This window comes from Podarcis melisellensis (genome assembly GCF_964234715.1).
Source record: "Podarcis melisellensis genome assembly, chromosome: 9".
Taxonomy (NCBI): domain Eukaryota; kingdom Metazoa; phylum Chordata; class Lepidosauria; order Squamata; family Lacertidae; genus Podarcis; species Podarcis melisellensis.
The window spans coordinates 40,947,721-40,968,872 of record NC_138541.1 but is presented as its reverse complement, the minus strand read 5'-3'; the positions used below and the strand labels follow the sequence as shown (position 1 = coordinate 40,968,872).

The window sequence follows — 21,152 nt, the reverse complement described above, 5'->3', positions numbered from 1 at the left end:
TCTATGAATTTGCCTAAACCCTTTTAACTTCAACCAAGTTGGTGGCCATCACTGCATCTTGTAGTACTGAGTCAGTAATTAGTAACATGCCCATGGCAAAATCTTACACAAGTGATCATTGGAATTTCCCTGCAAACTATGGCTTCTAGAAGGAGCTCCCCTGTGTATCAGAATTTACAGTAAAGCACAGGAGAATAGGCAGTTTATGAATTGAAATAATTGCACTGACAACTGGATAGATTGTGAAGCATCAAACAACGAAGTAATACGTTGCCAGTAATTTCCTCTGTGGTTCCCCACATTCACACCAGACAAAGCTTCCGGACAGTAACCAAGGGTATATCCCATCCCACTTCTATTACAGCCTTCTAGCTTTGGGGCTGCAAAGACCATAAATCAATCTGTTTTAGCAGTGTGCTCCATTTATATTCATTATGCTGTTTTCATTAAAGAGTGCTCTTTCCTAGAGACACTCAATTAAGAATTTCAATTATGAAGGATTTGTCAAATTAATTAGCAATCTACATATCTAGTTGGCCATCAGATAACGTTCCCATTTTGTCTTACTACGATCTATTATTCTCAAAATGAGATTCTATAATTAGCATGTCATTTACAGAAATAACTCAAAACTGTACTAAAATTTGAGTTGCGATCGCATGCAGTAGAACTTCAGCCATGAAGCAGGTTTGAAGTCTGAACTCGATGATGGTCCCAAAGTCTCCTAATACCCATCAGTGTGATTAAAAACAAACAAACCATGCATCAATGTTGCAAACTGTGTAAAGTAAGAGTACAGTGGTACCTCGGGTTACATACGCTTCAGGTTACATACGCTTCAGGTTACAGACTCTGCTAACCCAGAAATAGTACCTCGGGTTAAGAACTTTGCTTCAGGATGAGAACAGAAATTGTGCTCTGGCAGCGCGGCAGCAGTGGGAGGCCCCATTAGCTAAAGTGGTGCTTCAGGTTAAGAACAGTTTCAGGTTAAGAACAGACCTCTGGAACGAATTAAGTACTTACCTGAGGTACCACTGTATGTATGTATGCATACATTAGATATTTCTGAGATATTTTAAAGCTAGACTTTAGCTATTGCATTTATTTATTACTTTCAAACAACAACAGATTCTAAACAAAATGCAAATCTTACAGATCTGAAACCTACATACACATTTCCTTCTGCTGCCATTGTTGTTGAAACCCACATAACATGATGGAGACGTACAATTTCTCCTTCATACTTTCCACACCTGTTAGGTAAAGGTAAAGGTACCCCTGACCATTAGGTCCAGTCGCGGACGACTCTAGGGTTGCGGTACTCATCTTGCTTTATTGGCCAAGGGAGCTGGCATACAGCTTCCGGGTCATGTGGCCAGCATGACTAAGCCGCTATATCCAAGGAAGTCATGGCTTATATTAAATGCAAGTGAGCTGTCCTCTTTATTTCAGCTCTGCAGGGAGTTACATTTGGCACCCAAATTACTAGTTGGCACTCATTTAGAACATGCATTGAATTATTAAATCACAACACCAAGAATGGATCTTATTTATTACTTAATTTCAGAAAAACGCAGAGAAGGAGGGGGGAAACCTTTAATATTTCAGACCAAAAGAAGACTCTTACCCTAAAGAATTCTTTTGTTGAGCCGGAATCTAATGTCCCATAAGCGATTTCTGATTGTTTAGACAAATCCTCGGCACTCTCAATGGGAGATACCATCCTCTCTACCGTCAGGAAGGCAGCTAGGTTAGCCGTGTAGGATGAGATTATGATCAGGGTAAAGAACCACCACACACCTCCAACAATGCGCCCAGACAGGGATCTAATAACAAGTATGAAATGGATTTGTAAAATGAAATGAATGTCCTGAAAGGAATACAAGTCACCAGGTTTATGTATATGCTGCATTGTGTAACGCAGGGAAATGTTGGTTTTTCCTTGCTACTTTCAGTGTGTTTTTTCTCTCCTCTCAGTTTCAATACATGCTACTGAAATGGGAAATTAAAAACATACTATAGTTTTGCTAGGATAATTTTACTCAGCTCAAGTGGTGTCACTAAATTCAGGACTCCGTCTTGAGACAATGTACGGAAGCAAAGTACTAGCTCATCAGTCCTTCACTGGTCAGAGGACCCTGGAAAAGAAAGCTGCTTAGATAACATTATAGCCATATTTTAAAAAGTAAGGTTTTCGTGATAACTCAGGTGAATCTTTTGTGACGGCTCAAGCACATATACAAGAAAGTCAGGCAAGATCAATTATAGGCTTTTGGGTCTATGTTTCCCCATTTCCACCAGATCATGTCTACTATGTAAAAATCAACAGTTTCAGCTGTAATGGATTCAGTGGTATAACCTATATTTTGACTGAATAAAATAAGAAGGAATGTCCTTGGTACAAAGTCCCATAAGTTCTCCATTGCACTCCTTTGAAAATCCTAGCACGGAGGGCAGATGCAATTGAACAATCAAACATATACCACAAGAAGCAAGATAATTGTTGGACTGGGAAGCCTAATTTGGGGACCACACCATTCACATTTAGGCTTTCAAACAATTACTGCCATGCACTGCATTCATACTTATGTGAATTGCTCAAAAATAAAATGTACATGAACAACTGACAATCAAAATAATAATCTAAGTCCTTACAGAAATACAAGACAATATATAAGCAACAGAACAACCCTTGATTCACCTTTCTAAATGTTTCGGAAGAGCTGCTAGCAACATGGCCTATTGTGACACCACTTTAAAAATGTGTAAAACTTTCTTTGGAAGTCTTGCATTTTCTGATTAATATGAATGTTTCATTCTGGGGCCAGGAGTTTTGTTTAGGGGTTTTTTTTTTGGGGGGGGGGTGAGCAGGCGGAGATGTTGCTGTTATTAATCTTTTGTTATGATTTGTAAGGAAATTGTTCAATTTGGTTGTGTACTTTTTGATGTTTCACTTACTGTTTATGACTACTTTTGTTACGTTTGTAATTATGCATTTTTTCCCCATGTTGTAAGCTGCCTTGAGCATGGTTTTAACTATGGATGGGCAAACAAAGGCCCGGGGGCCGGATCCAGCCCAGCTGCCTTCTAAATCTGGCCTGCAGACTGTCCGAGAACCAGTGTGTTTTTACATGAGTAGAATGTGTGCTTTTATTTAAAATGCATCTCTGGGTTATTTGTGGGGCACAGGAATTTGTTCATTTTTGTTTTCAAAATATAGTCTGGCCCCCCACAAGGTCTGAGGGACAGTGGACTGGCCCCCTGCTGAAAAGGTTTGCTGACCCCTGTTAACTATGGAAAGACAACATACAAATAAAATGATTTATGCATGCATGTATCCTGCAGAGGGGAAAGCCCTACTACGAGGCTCCCATAGAAATGATTTGGCAAAAATCGGGAATGTGGCCAAATTTCTTGCAATCCCATGTGGCTGCCAGTTGGAAGCTCTTTCTTACAAACAACGCTCTAAGCAGAAGATCTTTGCCATTCATATCTGCCATAATGTGTGCTGGATCCTCAGGCCAGCATCTTGTGCATTGCCAGCACAAACATCAGCATGCCAAGTCGGGGGCGCACTGAATTCACTGTGGCTCCACGGGCACAGGATTGCATCCTAAGAAGCTTTTAGATGTTACTGCTTCAGCTTGGAGCACTGACATGAGAGAGAGAGCTTTTCAGTAGCATTCAAGTGAGCATAACAACCTTTTCCTTTCCTGGTGTACTTATATCACTTTTCAGAAAATAAAAAAGGAAATATTTTTACATGCATAGTTCTTAATTCTTTGACTGACACCCTTTGGGACTACTTAAAATTATAATGTTCATTTTATTGCCACTCAAGCACATTGGAGTCAGCAAACTCGTAATATGCTTGTTTTAACAACCAGAAATGGATGCTAGCACGCCTCTCCCCTGAAGGCAATGTTCTGTCTTGTCTAGGTCAGTCATAAATTTGAATATAGAGAGCTACTGTAACATAATTGCTAAGAGACTGTGTTCTGAATCATTTAAAAAATCCCCTTAAAAAATTTATGCCATGAACTCACTTGTTGGCTTTAGGCAAGGCTCTCTCTCTTTCAGCCTCTCTCCCCATCTGTAATTTGAGTATAACAAATATTGGCTGGCCTTACATGGTTGTTGTGTGCATTACAGTAAGACAACATGCTATATAAATGCGAAGTTTTAAATTTTTGACTTGGCTAGATCTGTTTTATCATATTAATTAGACCTATGCTCTAACCTGCATATTTAGCTTCAAGGTGGCATATACTGCAAATTGTTTTGCAGCTGATCTCTCATTTCACGATCTTCCCAAACCTTTCAGTGTCTACTTCGTCAGGCATTAATATTAATGAAATTTTACTTTGCTTTTCAGTTAGGATTTAGAGTATCTATTAATAGATACTGGTTTAACTCCTGGTCTAGTTTTCTAAATAAGCAAAACCTGTGTTAAAAGTTGGATTATTTATAACATTTTCTAAAATTCACTTTTTCAAATATGGATACTGAAAGGGAGAAAGCCAGATTCCTCTACCACAGATATACTAAGATGTCCTAAATATCAGACACCAGTAAGTTGCTTGCTAAACAATGCATTCTTACTTCCATTTCCTTGAATGAATTCAGTACTGGCCCCAGATTTTAGAAGTCTGTGATCAAGCGGGGTGCTAACCTGGAAGATGTGAGGGGGCCATGCAACTGAGAATTTTATTTCTGATCTTTTTTGAAATACACTATAAAAAAATGAAAATGGTAGCACTGCTATGATGGTTGGGTCCTCTGTTGAACCCTAGCCAATGCCCAAACTTGCCACCCTCTAGGCCAAGTGCTAAATGAATTTCAGCTTTGATACAGTTCACATACTCAACATGATGCATCAACAGGTGCCCAACAGAGCTGTTGAGCTTAGGCTGCAGAAGGGTAATGGAATAGCTAATAACACTACAAAAGAAACATGTAAAAAAAGCATGGGCATAATAAATTATAATTTGAGCTGCAGTTACTCGTGGCTTAAAACCAAATACCAAGACCAGAATCTAAGTTTCTAAAAATGAAAACAAAACAAAACAAATCACCCCGGATTTTCTCTCTCTCTCCAGGATAACCTAACTACACACTCTTGCCAAGTTTGTTGTACCTGGTTCACATGACTATTGAGTTATCAGAATACCTTTCTATTTTCTATTCCAGTGATTTTCCTGAAAGGAGATGGGGAGTTTAAGCAATAGGCAGAATGCTGTGCAAAATGGCTTGTGGAGGGGGAAGCATTCCTTCCACAGCTCATTAACTGTGTGTTACCCGTTTTCCCATCACAGCATCTGTGAAATCAATGCACCGTTGGCTGTGAATGGGAATATGCAGCAAAAACACGGTACCCCTCCAAGAAGGCATGGAATGAGGGGGACCTCGTGCATTTTATGGCCTCTGCATGGTGCATATAAGTCCACTAGGGCAAGGCAGGACCGATGCTCAGAGGAAACCAATTGAACAGCCCACTGGCCTGCATCGGGAGAAGTTGTTTCCATCTAAAGGGCTGTGGATGATTTTGAAAAACATGTCAACAGCTGGCATTTCTTGAGATTGAATCTATATGCACCATGAACTTCCGGAGTGAGACCCAAAATGCACAAAGCTGAAATGGGTGTGTAACCAACCTTGGCGAAATATCGCATCCTTGCTGCATAAAGGCACCCAAGGAAAACCAGAGACTATTAAATATCCCAAATTCATTAGTTGATTCGTTACTTTGCGATGGTCTTCCATCTTCAAACTCCTCAGTGTGCCACTCGTATGGGCTAAATCTGCTGACCAGGAATAAAACAACACTGACCCCAATGTAGGCAAAAACTATGCACATCCAGATCTCATAAGCTAAGGGATCAAGAAAGGAAAACACTCCTGGCTTGGACTTCTGAGGCTTCTTGATCATTATGGATATACCAAGGCTCATAAAGGGCTTTGAGAAGTCAATCACTTCTTCTCTCACCAACGTTATAGTTAATGGAGCAATTGCAATATCGGCTTTCTGTAATGGAAGCAAAACAAAATAATAACTTATTCAATATTTAACAAGGGAATGGCTTTATTGCTTTTGTGCATCGCAGATGAAGAATGCAACAGCAGGGACATGGGTAATACTAATTTCAATTCTAGCATCCTACTGAGGAATAAACTACTAAGCAATCTGCCTACAATAGTCTACCTCCTGACATACACGGTACCACGTGGCTTCACTTTTATCATGCAAATGATACCTCTCTATAATCACACACCAAACAACATTGTCAGGCCACAGCCCCTGAATTTTTAGGACATTTGAGTGCACAGAAGTTTTGGTTTGGAGGAAAAGGTGATGAAATGCAGAGATATTGACCTCTTTTCAAACGCCCATTTAAGTCTCACTTGGATCCACGCAAACAGCTGTGATACCAACATGCGCTAACCTGATCTCCATTAGGCATAGCTACTTGCAATGGTTAAAAACGTCTCTTACCCCATAAACAAGTTCTCCAACCATTCCATTCCAGATTTTTGTTTCTGCATCCCTGGCCCCATACTTGCGATCCCCAACAATTGTGAGTTTGTACTTGAACCCACAGTGTTTGGCAATTTCTGCAGCTAAGTCCACACAGTAGCCCTCATAGGCATCATTTCCGTCAAGCAATTCAAAATTTTTTTTCTTCATAACATAGGGGGATTCCTGTACAGAGAAACTTGGCTTTAGCTAATCAAAAAAGGATGCCATGTTAGTCATCTATTCTTTGTGTACAGGGTTGGAAGTACATTGAATAAAACAATTTTAAAAAAACCTGTATTTCCTCCCTGAAACATTCAGGATTGTTTATTTAGCCATAATCACAATAACATTTCTTCACAGTTGCAGCAAGCCTTACAGGTAGAGAGGCGTTTTCAAAGGTGCATTCATAATTCTCATCGGCATTAATAAACTGTATGTTGACAAGTAAAGAAAGAGTTTTAAAACTTTTTATTTAGTTAGCCTTCTAAAAAAAGAGAGCTGCATTGGATCATTCCTGCTTATTCCATAGTATTTCACACCTCTGTTACTACCAGACCCACAACTGATCATATAAAACTTGAAATAAATATAGCTGTTTTTAAAAAAATCTTACCACCATGAAAAGTTGGCAAATTGTTGGTTCCTTTAAAAATGATCCAGAACAGTTAAGCCTTGAATGAACAACTCTGAACAATGATTAGCTTACTAAGTAAACAACATTGGCATTTCTACTATATGACTATATATGATTTTGCTATTTTAAAGTGATAAGGGAGAATGTCACATTCTTTTGCTTAGTGGATTGAAAGTGACTAGGGAGAAAGAGCTTTGCATTTGTTCCTAGCTTAACAACCTCTATCGTGTAACAATTTTAGCACAAAATCAAAGCACAGAGTCCTGCTACAACAGAATAATGCTTCCTTGAAATTGGTTCCCTTGAAATGTTTAGTTTCATTTTTTTTAAAAAAAACCTTATCCACCACAAATCCTGCTATTTAAATAAATAAATAAATAAATAAATAAATAAATAAATAAATAAAGCAAAGGCATGTTTCAAAATCCTCCAAACAATTCTGCAGGAACAGGCAAATGGCACCCAACACTTTTCTCTTGTTCCTCAACCTTTCACAAATACACAGGAATAAAGTCAGCTAGGCATGACTTATTCTAATATAGACCAAGAATGAATGATAAGGTTGCAATTTAGACTATCCATTTCACAAAAAACGTGTTTAATTACCAAAATAGTTGTAACAATAATAGTCTTATTCTCTAATCCCGAGGATTCATTGCAAGAGGGACATTCAATTGGATTCACAACCATTCTGTCCACTTCACTCCAGTATCCAATCTGAAAAAAAGTTGCAGGTTGTATTCAGGGCAAACAAATGCATATTTTTGTTTAGAAGCATGATTTTTGATAAATTGCATTCACATATCTAATTCCTGCCTAAAGCTGTAATCAAGAACTAATAACAGCTGTTTTTATTATTTATTCAGAAGTCCCCTGAACATAAAAGAAATTCCTCATGCTCACATTGATTCATAGTTTAAAGGTAAGTCATAGTTTAAAATGCACTATGATTTAACATGAATATGCAGCATGCTGGTAGATACAGCTCAATCATGCCTGCTTTGTTCCTTTTCCACTCTTACTTATCCCTAGCTGGGATGAAACAAATCAGAGGGCTGGCTTTGTGTTTACATGTGAACTAGCATCCACGGTGTCCCCTACCGCTAAAGAAACAAAATAAGCTGGTTTCTTATTGAGGTCTCTTTGGAGAGAAGGAAACCACAAAAAAGGTGCACATTTAATGCTCCAGTTTGTGTCCTCTTGGCTTTGGACAAGGAAGAGTAGGAAAAGAACAAAGGGCATATGACTGAGACATGTGAACCAGCATGCTGCTCATTTGCAGTAAAAAATAATTTTCTATGACTTCCCGAGGTATGCAAACCAGACCCTGGTTACATTTCAGGATAAAAAATTCAGAAAATTCTACCCCTTCCAGAGAGTTCAATATCTTTTTAAAAGCTAAATTTTACCACAAGTACTCCCTCTTACTTTTAAGTGTAAACATGAAAGATGTAAAGTAAAATAATATAAACTATACTGAAAGACTCTATTTACCTTAAATTATTATCTTTGTTACATTTTTTTTTTAAAAAAACATTTTTATATCTCTACAGATAGGCATTTAATTGCATTACATCTGTATGTTCAGCATTAAGATACCTCCTTTTTTAAATACCACTTAGCAGGAAAGAACAAAAAGCAGGCAGGACCAAAATTACCTTCCGGGGACCGGTACTTTTGAGTTCCATGACATTTATTGTATAGTTAATTCTCTTTCCATTCTGATCAAACTTTATGTTTCCTGATAGCCCTTCCACCTGAACCTATGTGAAATAAGGATGGAAAGGATGGTAAAGTTAAACTGATTTGTCCACATAATTTCATATCAACTGAATTTTCATTTGTGCTGAGGACCGTTCTACAGATAATAGTCATTTTCTGCACTGCTGAGAAGTCCCCACAGAAGTGTTAAATTCACAGGTTGACTGGTCTTCCTTTATTTTTATTTTTAATGTTGAAGACATTCAGAGATCATTTAATACACAGGAATTCCACAATACCTGCTTCAGTGCCCTTTCTATTTCTACACCATGTGACCAAGGCACTGCTGGGTTTGCAAGACAGTCTCCAGCATTTCCTCTTCTGGTAATCTCAATCCTTTGTTTACGCAAGTTACGGAAAGCTTCAGTCATCACTTTGACAGCATCATAGGTCAGAGCTGATGTGTACTGAAAAGGAGCAAATATAATTCATTAAGCACAAGTTAAGGAAACTAGCCTTCAGTACTTATTTGTAACTGATTGCATCCATTAAAAGAGAAGGCAGGAAAGTAAAGATCATTTCCACACCCTTTGAGATCATATTTTTCCACAATGCATACAACTGATTTAGTTCAGTGCATATTTCTTATCATTACCCAACATTGAGGGAGCTGCTGAAGGTGAAGAACCTGCAGCCATCCAGATGCTGTCATTGGTCATGCTGTTGAGAGAGTCCATCAACACCTGGAGGTCACCTCATTGCTAATCCTTTATGCTAATTATGATTCAGTTCTCCAAGTAGCATCACTCATGTAGCCAAAATTACAGCGGTTGGACACAATGGGGTGGTATATTCAGATCTGGGGTAACCCTAAGAACATAAGAAGAGCCTGCTGCATCATGCCAATGGCTCATTAGTCCAGCATTCTGCTTTCACAGCGGTCAATAAGATGCAAGAAGGACCCAACCACAAGACATCCAGCCCATCTTGGACTCTGTGGATCCTGTAGCTGAGACTGTCTTGGGTGATAGATGGGGGAGAGGGAGATATGAAGATACGTGGATATGTGGTGTTGAGCCTGGGCAGAGGTGAGCAGGCTGGGGAAAAGCAGAATGATCATCAAGCTCGCCTTGCTCATTGGTGCTTGGCAAATGTGTGGGGATGAGCAAAAGTTGGTCCCTACAGCAAAGCAGAACAGCTCCCATACACTATCTTTCATTGCCAGCCCTTAAGGTTGAGAGTTCTCCTAGTGGTGATGAGGTTGACAGTTCAGCACTCAGTCCTACCTAATCCAACCCCATGAGCAACAACAAGGGGAGCAGCAGCTGCCAGCAGCTCCCTGAGAAAATCACACCAGAAAGTCCCTGGGTCCTAGAGTCAACAGTAGCTAGGCACTGTGCAACATGACTGCAACAAGCTTTATCCACCCTCCAGCTTTGGTATCAAAGGAGAGGACTTGGTAGTCCAGTCCTAGGCATGGTGAACTCTCATCAGCCTCAGCCAGCATCAGGGATGATGGGATGATGGGAGATGGAGTCCACAACATCTGGAGAGCGCCACATTGGCAACCCCTGATGTTGAGCTAAGTCTACAGCCTTTTTCAACCTTGGGTCCCCAGATGTTTTTGGCCTACAACTCCCATCATCCCTGACCACTGGTCCTGTGAGCTAGGGATCATGGGAGTTGTAGGCCAAAAACATCTGGGGACCCAAGCTTGAGAACCACTGAGCTAAGAGGATAGACTCAGCATAATGTAAAGTATAATGTAAAGCCCAGTGTTCCTAATCATAATCTGTAGAAAGTTAGGATTTGAAAATAAATCTTTAGAATCTTGCAGTGGTTGTTCAACAGCTGGAAGCACGAAAATCTTGTTCACACAGATACTTCAATTTTCTGCACCTCGTAAAGATTTAAAGAGTCTGTCATCATTTGGATATTTTTTCTTGTAAGAACAGAAATGTTTTGCCACACTTACAGCGTGCCTAATAAGACAATGATTTAGTGAAACTGGCCTTCCTATAGTTTTTATTATATCAGAATATACAAGTTCACTTTCCCTACTTAAAGGCTCCCAGGAGAGAATTTTCAAGAGTTTTGTAAAGCCTGCATTTAGTACTTGGAGAGGAGTTTGTGTTTCAGGGCCAATAACGAGATGCCAACCTTTAGTGCAGTTTGAAGATTAACTGTAAAAAATCTAGTTGTAATACAAACAGCCAACAGTAAATACTACTGGGAACATGTACAGGGCGTTTGCTTCATCAGTTTGCACAAAAAACCCCGAAAAGCTATGGCAAGGTTTTATTATGGCACTTGATCTTAAGCTCCTGTTTCAGGCATCATGCCAGCAAATGCCTTTTCCTTGTATAATCTTGTTCCTTGTCATTTTCAGCCTACCAGGCTCCTGCCACTGCATCATCTTCTGCTAGCATTGGAATCCAGCAGTAGCATGAATGGTGGACACCTGTTTATCCTTTCACCTTAAACAGAAAGGACGTGGGGCAGAAGACTCCTATGGATGAGATGATACATTTCAGGAGTCGCTCCCATGGTGAAAAACATTCCCCACTTGAGTATCTATCTTAGACACCCCCACAGAGGGATGGACTATCTACTTTGAACAACTTTCTTTTCTCTCCAGAAAAGCAAAGCTGACACACTATAAAGCAATGGGGTGTTTGTGTGCCCAGAAGCATTTACGGCTGCCATCTGCCCTTCTCTCTTGATCATGTATTCATTGATCATGTATGGAGTACAGTATAGATCAAAATTTTCCAAATTTAATCTTTTGCTGGAATGATTTAGCGTTGCTTGCTCGGAGACTAGTCAGTAACTAAATTATGCTAGAGCACACCGCTGAGATAAGCAATTTCTCCTGCTGCTACTGTAATCACTTATATGCGCCCTGAAATAACTGCAGTCTTGAGGCAAATATAAAATGGTTTATGACGCGTATTCCTAGCTAGTATTAATTACAAAACAGTAGGGTGGTTTATTTTCCAGGCCTGTGACCTTTATACAAAGTTAAGTATATGGATGTAATATTTTCATCCCTGTATACACTGATTAATGATTCAAGAACAAAGTGTCAGTATTAAAAAGTGTAGCACAAGGCTCTAGATTTATTCCGTGGTTGCTCTTTCCTATCATTTCCTAATTGCCCAAGTAGATCTCATAGTGTTTTATCCCATTTTCTCAAAACCCTATATGCATCTGCATGGAAATAGGATATTAGCAGAGCTGCAAAAGTAGAAGATGCTCTTGCCCAGTTCCTTGAACTAAGGTTCAACATACTGGTTCATCTGTGTATTTTAATAGAATTGAGCTGTTTCTAGGCTTCTTGCCAAGTAGTTGCAGCTCATGTCCTTCCCACAGGTGCTCTGTGATGCAACAGCAGAAGTAGTCGTAGGTGTGGTGATGCCACCACAACTCCTAAGCTGCTGTCAAAGCTTGTGGCTTTAAATTGTGTTTTTGAAAAGAAGAAGGAGAAAGGTCACACTTTAAACACATAACCCACTTCTCCCAAATCATTTCATGCACATCATAGCTCAATGGCAGAACATTATAGAATGGATAGGACTCTTATCATTGAACTACATTCTGGCTGGTTACATTCCAGCTATGCAAAAGCCCAAAGTTTCTATACACACACAAACCACACACCCCCTCCATCCAGGGAAGCAAGAGATGTGTTCACAGTTCACAGACCCATTCCAGCCAGGCAAAAGCAATCAAGGAGAAGGACTGGTGTGGTCTGTAGAAAGTCCCAAGGGCCACATAGAGAGGCCTGGAGGACCACATGCTCAAAACGGATTTGCACTAGCATTTGCTTCAAGCTAAGTATGAGCATGCATCTAATAAGGAGCATATAAATGAAAGGCATTAGAAATTACAGCCCCTGCTTGGGGCAAGGAGGGATAGAGCATCACTTCAGGGGTGTGTGGGGTGGACACAGGGGGAATGTAATACAGCCCAGGGGAGGATATGGAAGAGATTGACTGGCTCCCCCCTCCCACAGGTGCCAATGTCTGCCCAGTCCTGGACAGGCGTGGAAGGGAGGGTATTTGCTACTGCAGTCATTTCCAGGCTCTGCTGCAAGCACCAAAGAGGGAAGAGAAATAAGACCATGGGATGGGCCAAGGCAGCTTTACCACTTAGGGAACATGTGTCTGATCAGGCTGTGTAAGTCCTATGCCTGATCAGGAGAAATCCTCCCTGCCCGCCTTGCCCTGCTCTATTAACATAGTCAGTTTCACAACCCAAAACAAAACAAACAGCAGTGGGGAGGTTGAGTTCAAATTGTTCCAGAAGAGAAAATAATTAATTAAGGAGTTTAAGATCATACACCCCTTCATGGATCACTGCCTTGCCGTGGCGAAGGGGCTTGAAGAACTCAGAGAAGCTATGAACTATGCCGAGCAGGGCACCCAAGATGAACAGGTCATAGTGGAGAGTTTTGACCAAACGTGATCCACCTGGAGGAGGAACCGGCAAGCCACTCCAGTATCCCTGCCAAGAAAACTCCATGGACAAAGACAACAGGCATATAAAAGTTATGACACTGGAAGATGAGCCCCTCAGGTCGGAAGGCGTCCAACATGCTACTGGGGAAGAGCGGAGGGCAAGTACAAGTAGATCCAGAGCTGATGAAGCGGCTGGGCCAAAGCCGAAAGGACGCTCAGTTGCGGATATGCCTGGAAGCGAAAGGAAAGTCCAATGCTGTAAAGAAAAATATTGCATAGGAACCTGGAATGTAAGAACCATGAACCTGGGTAAGTTGGAGGTGGTCAAAAATGAGATGGCAAGAATAAATATTGACATCCTGGGCATCAGTGAACTAAAATGGACGGGAATGGGTGAACTCAGTTCGGATGACCATCATATCTACTACTGTGGGCAAGAAACCTGTAAAAGAAATGGAGTGGCCCTCATAGTCAACAAAAGAGTGGCGAAGGCTGTACTGGGATGCAATCTCATAAATGATAGAATGATCTCGATACGAATCCAAGGCAGACCTTTTAACATCACAGTAATCCAAGTTTATGCACCAACTACTGGTGCTGAAGAAACTGAAATTGACCAATTCTATGAAGACTTACAACACCTTATAGAAGTGACACCAAAGAAGGATGTTCTTCTCATCATAGGGGATTGGAATGCTAAAGTAGGGAGTCAAGAGATAAAAGGAACAACTGGCAAGTTTGGCCTTGGAGATCAAAACGAAGCAGGGCAAAGGCTAATAGAGTTCTGTCAAGAGAACAAGCTGGTCATCACAAACACGCTTTTCCAACAACACAAGAGACGACTCTACACATGGACATCACCAGATGGGCAGCATCGAAATCAGATTGATTATATTCTCTGCAGCCAAAGATGGAGAAGCTCTATACAGTCAGCAAAAACAAGACCTGGAGCTGACTGTGGCTCAGATCATCAGCTTCTTATAGCAAAATTCAAGCTTAAACTGAAGAAAGTAGGAAAAACCACTGGGCCGGTAAGATACAATCTAAGTCAAATCCCTTATGAATACACAGTGGAAGTGAGGAACAGGTTTAAGGATTTAGATTTGGCGGACAGAGTGCCTGAAGAACTATGGATGGAGGCTCGTAACATTATACAGGAGGCAGCAACGAAAACCATCCCAATGAAAAGGAAATGCAAGAAAGCAAAGTGGCTGTCCAATGAGGCCTTACAAATAGCGGGGGAGAGAAGGCAAGCAAAATTCGAGGGAGATGGTGAAAGATACAGGAAATTGAATGCAGATTTCCAAAGAATAGCAAGGAGAGACAAGAAGACCTTCTTAAACGAGCAATGCAAAGAAATAGAGGAAAGCAATAGAATGGGAAGAACCAGAGATCTGTTCAAGAAAATTGGAGATATGAAAGGAACATTTCGTACAAAGATTTCCATAATAAAGGACAAAAGTGGAAAGGACCTAACAGAAGCAGAAGACATCAAGAAGAGGTGGCAAGAATACACAGAGGAATTATACCAGAAAGAAATGGATGTCCCGTATACCCCAGGTAGTGTGGTTGCTGACCTTGAGCCAGACATCCTGGAGAGTGAAGTCAAATGGGCTTTAGAAAGCACTGCAAATAACAAGGCCAGTGGAAGTGACGGTATTCCAGCTGAACTATTTAAAATTTTAAAAGATGATGCTGTTAAGGTGCTACACTCAATATGCCAGCAAGTTTGGAAAACTCAGCAGTGGCCAGAAGATTGGAGAAGATCAGTCTACACCCCAATCCCAAAGAAGGGCAGTGCCAAAGAATGCTCCAACTACCGCACAATTGCACTCATTTCACACGCTAGCAAGGTTATGCTTAAAATTCTACAAGGAAGGCTCAAGCAGTATGTGGACCGAGAACTCCCAGAAGTGCAAGCTGGATTTAGAAGAGGCAGAGGAACCAGAGACCAAATTGCAAACATGCGCTGGATTATGGAGAAAGCTAGAGAGTTCCAGAAAGACATCTACTTCTGCTTCATTGACTATGCAAAAGCCTTTGACTGTGTCGACCACGGCAAACTATGGCAAGTTCTTAAAGAAATGGGAGTGCCAGATCACCTCATCTGTCTCCTGAGAAATCTCTATGTGGGACAAGAAGCTACAGTTAGAACTGGATATGGAACAACTAATTGGTTCAAAATTGGGAAAGGAGTACGACAAGGCTGTATTTTGTCTCCCTGCTTATTTAACTTATATGCAGAATTCATCATGCGAAAGGCTGGGCTGGATGAATCCCTAGCCGGAATTAAGATTGCCGGAAGAAATATCAACAACCTCAGATATGCAGATGACACAACCTTGATGGCAGAAAGTGAGGAGGAATTAAAGAACCTTTTAATGAGGGTGAAAGAGGAGAGCGCAAAATATGGTCTGAAGCTCAACATCAAAAAAACGAAGATCATGGCCACTGGGCCCATCACCTCCTGGCAAATAGAAGGGGAAGAAATGGAGGTAGTGAGAGATTTTACTTTCTTGGGCTCAAGGATCACTGCAGATGGTGACAGCAGCCACGAAATTAAAAGACGCCTGCTTCTTGGGAGAAGGGCAATGACAGGCCTAGACAGCATCTTGAGAAGTAGAGACATCACCTTGCCAACAAAGGTTCGTATAGTTAAAGCTATGGTTTTCCCAGTAGTGATGTATGGAAGTGAGAGCTGGACCATAAAGAAGGCTGATCGCCGAAGAATTGATGCTTTTGAATTATGGTGCTGGAGGAGACTCTTGAGAGTCCCATGGACTGCAAGAAGATCAAACCTCTCCATACTGAAGGAAATCAACCCTGAGTGCTCACTGGAAGGACAGATTGTGAAGCTGAGGCTCCAGTACTTTGGCCACCTCATGAGAAGAGAAGACTCCCTGGAGAAGACCCTGATGTTGGGAAAGATGGAGGGCACAAGGAGAAGGGGGCGACAGAGGATGAGATGGTTGGATAGTGTTTTCGAGGTTACCAGCATGAGTTTGACCAAACTGCGGGAGGCAGTGGAGGACAGAGGTGCCTGGCGTTCTCTGGTCCATGGGGTCACGAAGAGTCGGACACGACTAAACGACTAAACAACAACAACAACAAGATCATACAAAATGTTGCCAGACACCCACTGGGAGCAAAGATGAGAAGCCAGACAATCCCCCCACATCTTTCCAAGAATTTGATTCCCTGAAATATGCAGCTTCCAAACTTTATTTGCCCTTCCTCATTGCAGAACCAATCCCTTCCTCATTTTCAAACACCCTCCCCCTTTCCATCTTTCCAGGCTGGCCAGGTCCAAGCTCAAATCCCACTTCTTTCATTCCAAAACTCACACAGATAGCAAATTAAATATTTGGAAGAAAGTTTTCAAATGCATCAGGACACTGCAGGTGTGTTGCTGTACCCTGAGAAGTGGCATCCGAAAAACCATTACACTGATGTTGATGTCGTACCTAAGTAACATTTGGTCATGATTGTAAAATGGAGGGCAGTACAACCTTTCCACAGATGTAAAAGTCAAAGATGGGGCAAGGGAGGGCCGAACGGATCTGATGCCACTTCCATCAATAAGCATAATATTATCATACTGCTAGTTTACATGGCATATCCAGTGGAAGAAAATGGCAATAACTGGGGAGGGGAGGCATAAAACTAGTCTGAGAAATTCTGGAGAAAAGAGTCAGAAGTAGTGGCCTTATTAAAAGTGTGAATGATGTCACAATCATCCTCCCCTCTCTTAACTTTTTCTTAAAGCATTTTACAGGCAATTCTTTAAAATTTATTTTGCTTGTCTCAGAGGAAGCTGAACCATCCCTGCCTCTGACATATTCTTTTGATTGAAGAGGGTTCTAAATCACACATGCTGACAAAATAAATGCTACCTTACATCCTACCTTAAATAAATGCTGCCTTCAGGTAACCTTAAGACTGCAGTAGAGCAAAAAAAACCCCAACAGCAACCCGAAGCAACCATGCACTATAACAAAATTGCTTTTAAATTAATGTAAACTGCTTGGAACATCTGGTTCCCACCATGATTACTGTTAGGCTGTGTTAAAAATGCCTCCACTGAAACAGAAATCTATTGACAAGCAGAGAGCTGAAGTTCTCCATTTTAACAGCTCGTCTTATTTCAAAGGAGATGACATTCTGGCAACTGGCTTTTCAGTCACATTATCCAGGAAAAAAAGTGCTTTACTTGTGCTGCCTTATCTCTTATATTCAGAGACAGAAAATCTGTGGTTGACTCAGAAGGATGTCGTAGATCACTGTACAACGAAGGTGGCAGACCCACCTCTGTGCGAGAGGGAATTCTACAACTTATACAATTCCATAATTAATCTATAATTATCTGTGGCCTCCTTGTGTGGGTGGAGTTTTTAAATCCTCCCTTTTAAAAATTGCTTTGTCTTTAAGATTTTTGTTTTCTTTTATGCCAGTTTTTAAAAATGAGTCTGTTTATATATTGCAACTTGCTTTGAGTTACCGGTACCTTGCAAAGAAGAGCAACCAATACATTTAATAAATAACAACAACAACGTAGGGGCTACCACAGAAAACGCCATTTCCTGGCTCACTCCCCCAGCCCCACACACTCTGAGGGTGGTAGAATTACCAAGAGGGCAACCTCTGCTGAGAGGATATGTAGGGAAGAACTTGGTCTTTCAGACTTTTGGGGCTTTAGTAATCTAAGGGAGCCCAAACTATGCTGTAGTAGTAAAGCGATGTGCCATCATATGGTGACCTGTGCAGGCCACTCTCTGCATAGGCACAGCAGAAGATTGTGCAAACTGGGACCTGTGAGATGGCAGACTTAAAATCAATGGACCCTTCTCTCTCTCTCTCTCTCTCTCTCTCTCTCTCTCTCTCTCTCTCTCTCTCTCTCTTATCTACAACAACGGAAATAAATTACTATAACACAAGGGACAGAGTCTGCAGGACTTTCATTCCTTTTTCCACCAACGTTTTAAGAAATCAAAGGGGGGTGGTTTGAATCCTGAAAAATATAATGTTAGAAACAAACTCTGAAGACTGTTCTAAATAAATAAATAATACCCCCTTTAAAATGCATTTTTGGGGTGTGTGAATTGGGTTGGAAATGTCTCTTTCCATTTAGTACTATATCTCACATCCTTGTGTTGTAATATGACATACTGATTTATGTCAGTCATATTCTATTGCTTATCGTGCTCACAACAGAAAGTGGCCTTGTGTGTTTCCTTGTGGAAATGTACTGAAGGGGAACCAGAGGCAACTTGAGGACAAGTAGTGATTGCTATCAAACGACGAGTCTGAATTGTAAAATATTTCTGGAGCTGTACTTTGGTACTGGGGTGAGGCTGTCATATTTCTGCTTCTCTGTACACACTATATTTTTAAAGCATATTCAAAGCACATTTCTCCCCTCAAAGAATTCTGGGAACTGTAGTGTGTTATGGGTTGCTGGTAACTGTAACTCTGTGAGGAATAAACTGCAGTGCCCAGAATTCTTTTAGTGATGAAATATTCTTGACAGGTATAGTGTTTACAGAGCTTTAGTGACTTGGCATATCAAGGTGGAGCAAGTCGTGCTCTGAGTAGCCTTGCTGTTTGAGGTGAGGCAGATAACCACCTGGTCAGCCTGGTTATGGAACAGATTTCCTAAGACTTCTTGTCTGATTTGATATTTGTGAATACCTTTGTGGCCACCAAAGCTTTTAAAATAACTCCTGCAGTCTGGGCACCTCAGGTTTAAAATATCTTTTTCAACTTTGGGGTATGATGTGTTTTGGGTTTGGGTTTTTTAAAACAGTATTTTTGCCATTTGTGATGTTGGAGTTTTATTTTTAATTTTGTATTGCAATAGCTTTTTAAATTAATTTATTTGTTGTAAGCTGCCCAGAGATCTCTGTGCTTTGGAGCAGCATAGAAATGTCATAAATAAATAAGCAGTCTCCATTGCTAGCATTTCATAAATATGCTCTGCACTCCTTTTCATCCAAGTTCTGTGTTGAATATGCACATTGGAAATATTTTTCTATTTTTGTAGGAAAATGAACCTACTTCCCAGAACCATTTTGATTCAATAATTTTGAATGTTCTGCCAAAGGTGGGAGGAGGAAAAAAGAAAGGTTATGGAAACTGCTTCTGGAAAGACAATGCCTAATTATGTCAGTGCGGCTGAGTGGGGAAGTAAAAGAGAGATACAGAATGCCAAAACTTTCATCCTCTTGTCACCAACAGCTTTCAGAATCTACAGCTCTTCCAAGGCCCCTCCTCTTATGGAAGCTCTTCTGTACAGCAGAGGCTGCCAAGTAAGTGTGGAGGGATGGGAAGGGAGGACTTGCCAGGTGGGACAGAGCTACAGTATTAGCCTTCCACAACTGGTGTCACTACAGCTTACTAGTAGCAGGAGGGGGAAGGCAACTGGGAAATGCAACAGCTATGTACCTGCCTTTAAGCTACCAGCACAAACCATGCAGCACACTGGCAATGGAATTCAATAAATGAATATTCTATCGAACACGTGCGGAATATGAAAATTTAAAAGCAGCACCAGGCGAGAAGCAACTAATATCTAACCACCACAGCTCATTCCATCTTTCTCTTTTTCCTTCCCCTTTAATCACTAAATCTTTCTCACAGTGTTGAAGTTCTTCTATTTTAAGGCACAGATATGACATACCTTCCCTTGGGCCATTACGCCTTCTCAGTCTGAGACATGTATATAAAATTAAATTCTATCGAATTCTGATTCAGTCAAGACTGGGGGTGTCTTTCGCATCACAGAAAGTAATGGACCTGCTTTAGGACATTAGCAAAGAAGACTATTTTCATCAGTGACTTCTGTTATGAAGGAGTTATTGCTTTTATTTCATATGAATTCTGGGCACAGTAGTTTATTTTTCACAGAAATGTGACACAACCACTGCTGTCCTTTGACTCTGCCACATGGGATAGTTGTTCATGCAACCGATGAAGTGGGCAGTAGTCTGTGAGAGCTAATGCCTCATCAAAATTATTCCACAGGTTTATCAATTTTTTCTAGAAAAGATTCACAAAGCTGTTCTTCTAGAATTCATTATTAGTGTGACAACTATGACAACAAACACTTCTTTCCCTCAGTATACCCTAGACCAAGTGTATTAGCAAAAGTGTACCTTGATTGTACTAGTATGTGCTCCTGGATATTCTTTTTCTTCCAATGTTGACCAGCGCTGTATAAATTTTGACACCAGGGGATCATCATAGTCCACTATCTGAAAACCTGATACGTTGGCTCCTCCAAACTGTATTTTTGATAAATCTCCATCAGTAAATCCCTAGGCATTGAACACATTGGTCAATTGGCCAGTTATTCAACTTTTCTGTCATATTTTAGTAAGAAAAAGATTAACACTAAAAGGTTCACTTACACATTTGACTCATAAAACTTTTCCTCACGTAAGGGTTTTCAACAAAAATTACTCTTTTCAACAAAAATTACTGCAGACTTCCAAGAGTTACATTGGCTGTCTGCCTTGTCATTTACCTTTAAGAGCTCAGGGAAATAGAGACTGTGTCATTCAGGGAATGCATTGGTCTTCAGGAGTAGATTTTTGTGAGGAAGAACTGCTGTGAGAAGGAAGCACCTGTAGTCTATGCATGTTCAGAAGGCCCTTTGCATCATATTTTTTGACTGTCAGAAGTAACAGTAACCTTATTGATCCCTTTATGATTTATCAGTAATCCTTAAAAAAAGAACAAGAAGGTCTCAGGCTCATGGTACCTTCTCTGACATGACCACTCAATGCACAAATGTCATAGGAAAGCGCAGGATCATGCATCATGTCAGAAATAGGACCAGCAG

General features: G+C 40.7%; 1 protein-coding gene across 6 annotated transcripts in view; it reads right to left on the bottom strand.

The window, feature by feature from the left end:
- The window catches only part of GRIA2 (glutamate ionotropic receptor AMPA type subunit 2), a 74,454-nt gene that overhangs the window by 8,375 nt on the left and 44,927 nt on the right, over positions 1–21,152 (bottom strand). For all 6 annotated transcript variants that reach the window (XR_014172020.1, XM_081926331.1, XM_081926334.1 and 3 more), the window contains exons 6-12: positions 20,464–20,625; positions 9,152–9,319; positions 8,810–8,914; positions 7,758–7,868; positions 6,494–6,700; positions 5,655–6,025; positions 1,628–1,826 (exon numbers count right to left, since the gene is read on the bottom strand). Coding sequence is in view for 5 of the 6 variants with exons in the window: in XM_081926331.1 (XP_081782457.1) it covers positions 1,628–1,826; positions 5,655–6,025; positions 6,494–6,700; positions 7,758–7,868; positions 8,810–8,914; positions 9,152–9,319; positions 20,464–20,625 (1,323 nt within the window). In the remaining variant the exon portion in view is untranslated. The remainder of the gene's footprint in view (positions 1–1,627; positions 1,827–5,654; positions 6,026–6,493; positions 6,701–7,757; positions 7,869–8,809; positions 8,915–9,151; positions 9,320–20,463; positions 20,626–21,152) is intronic.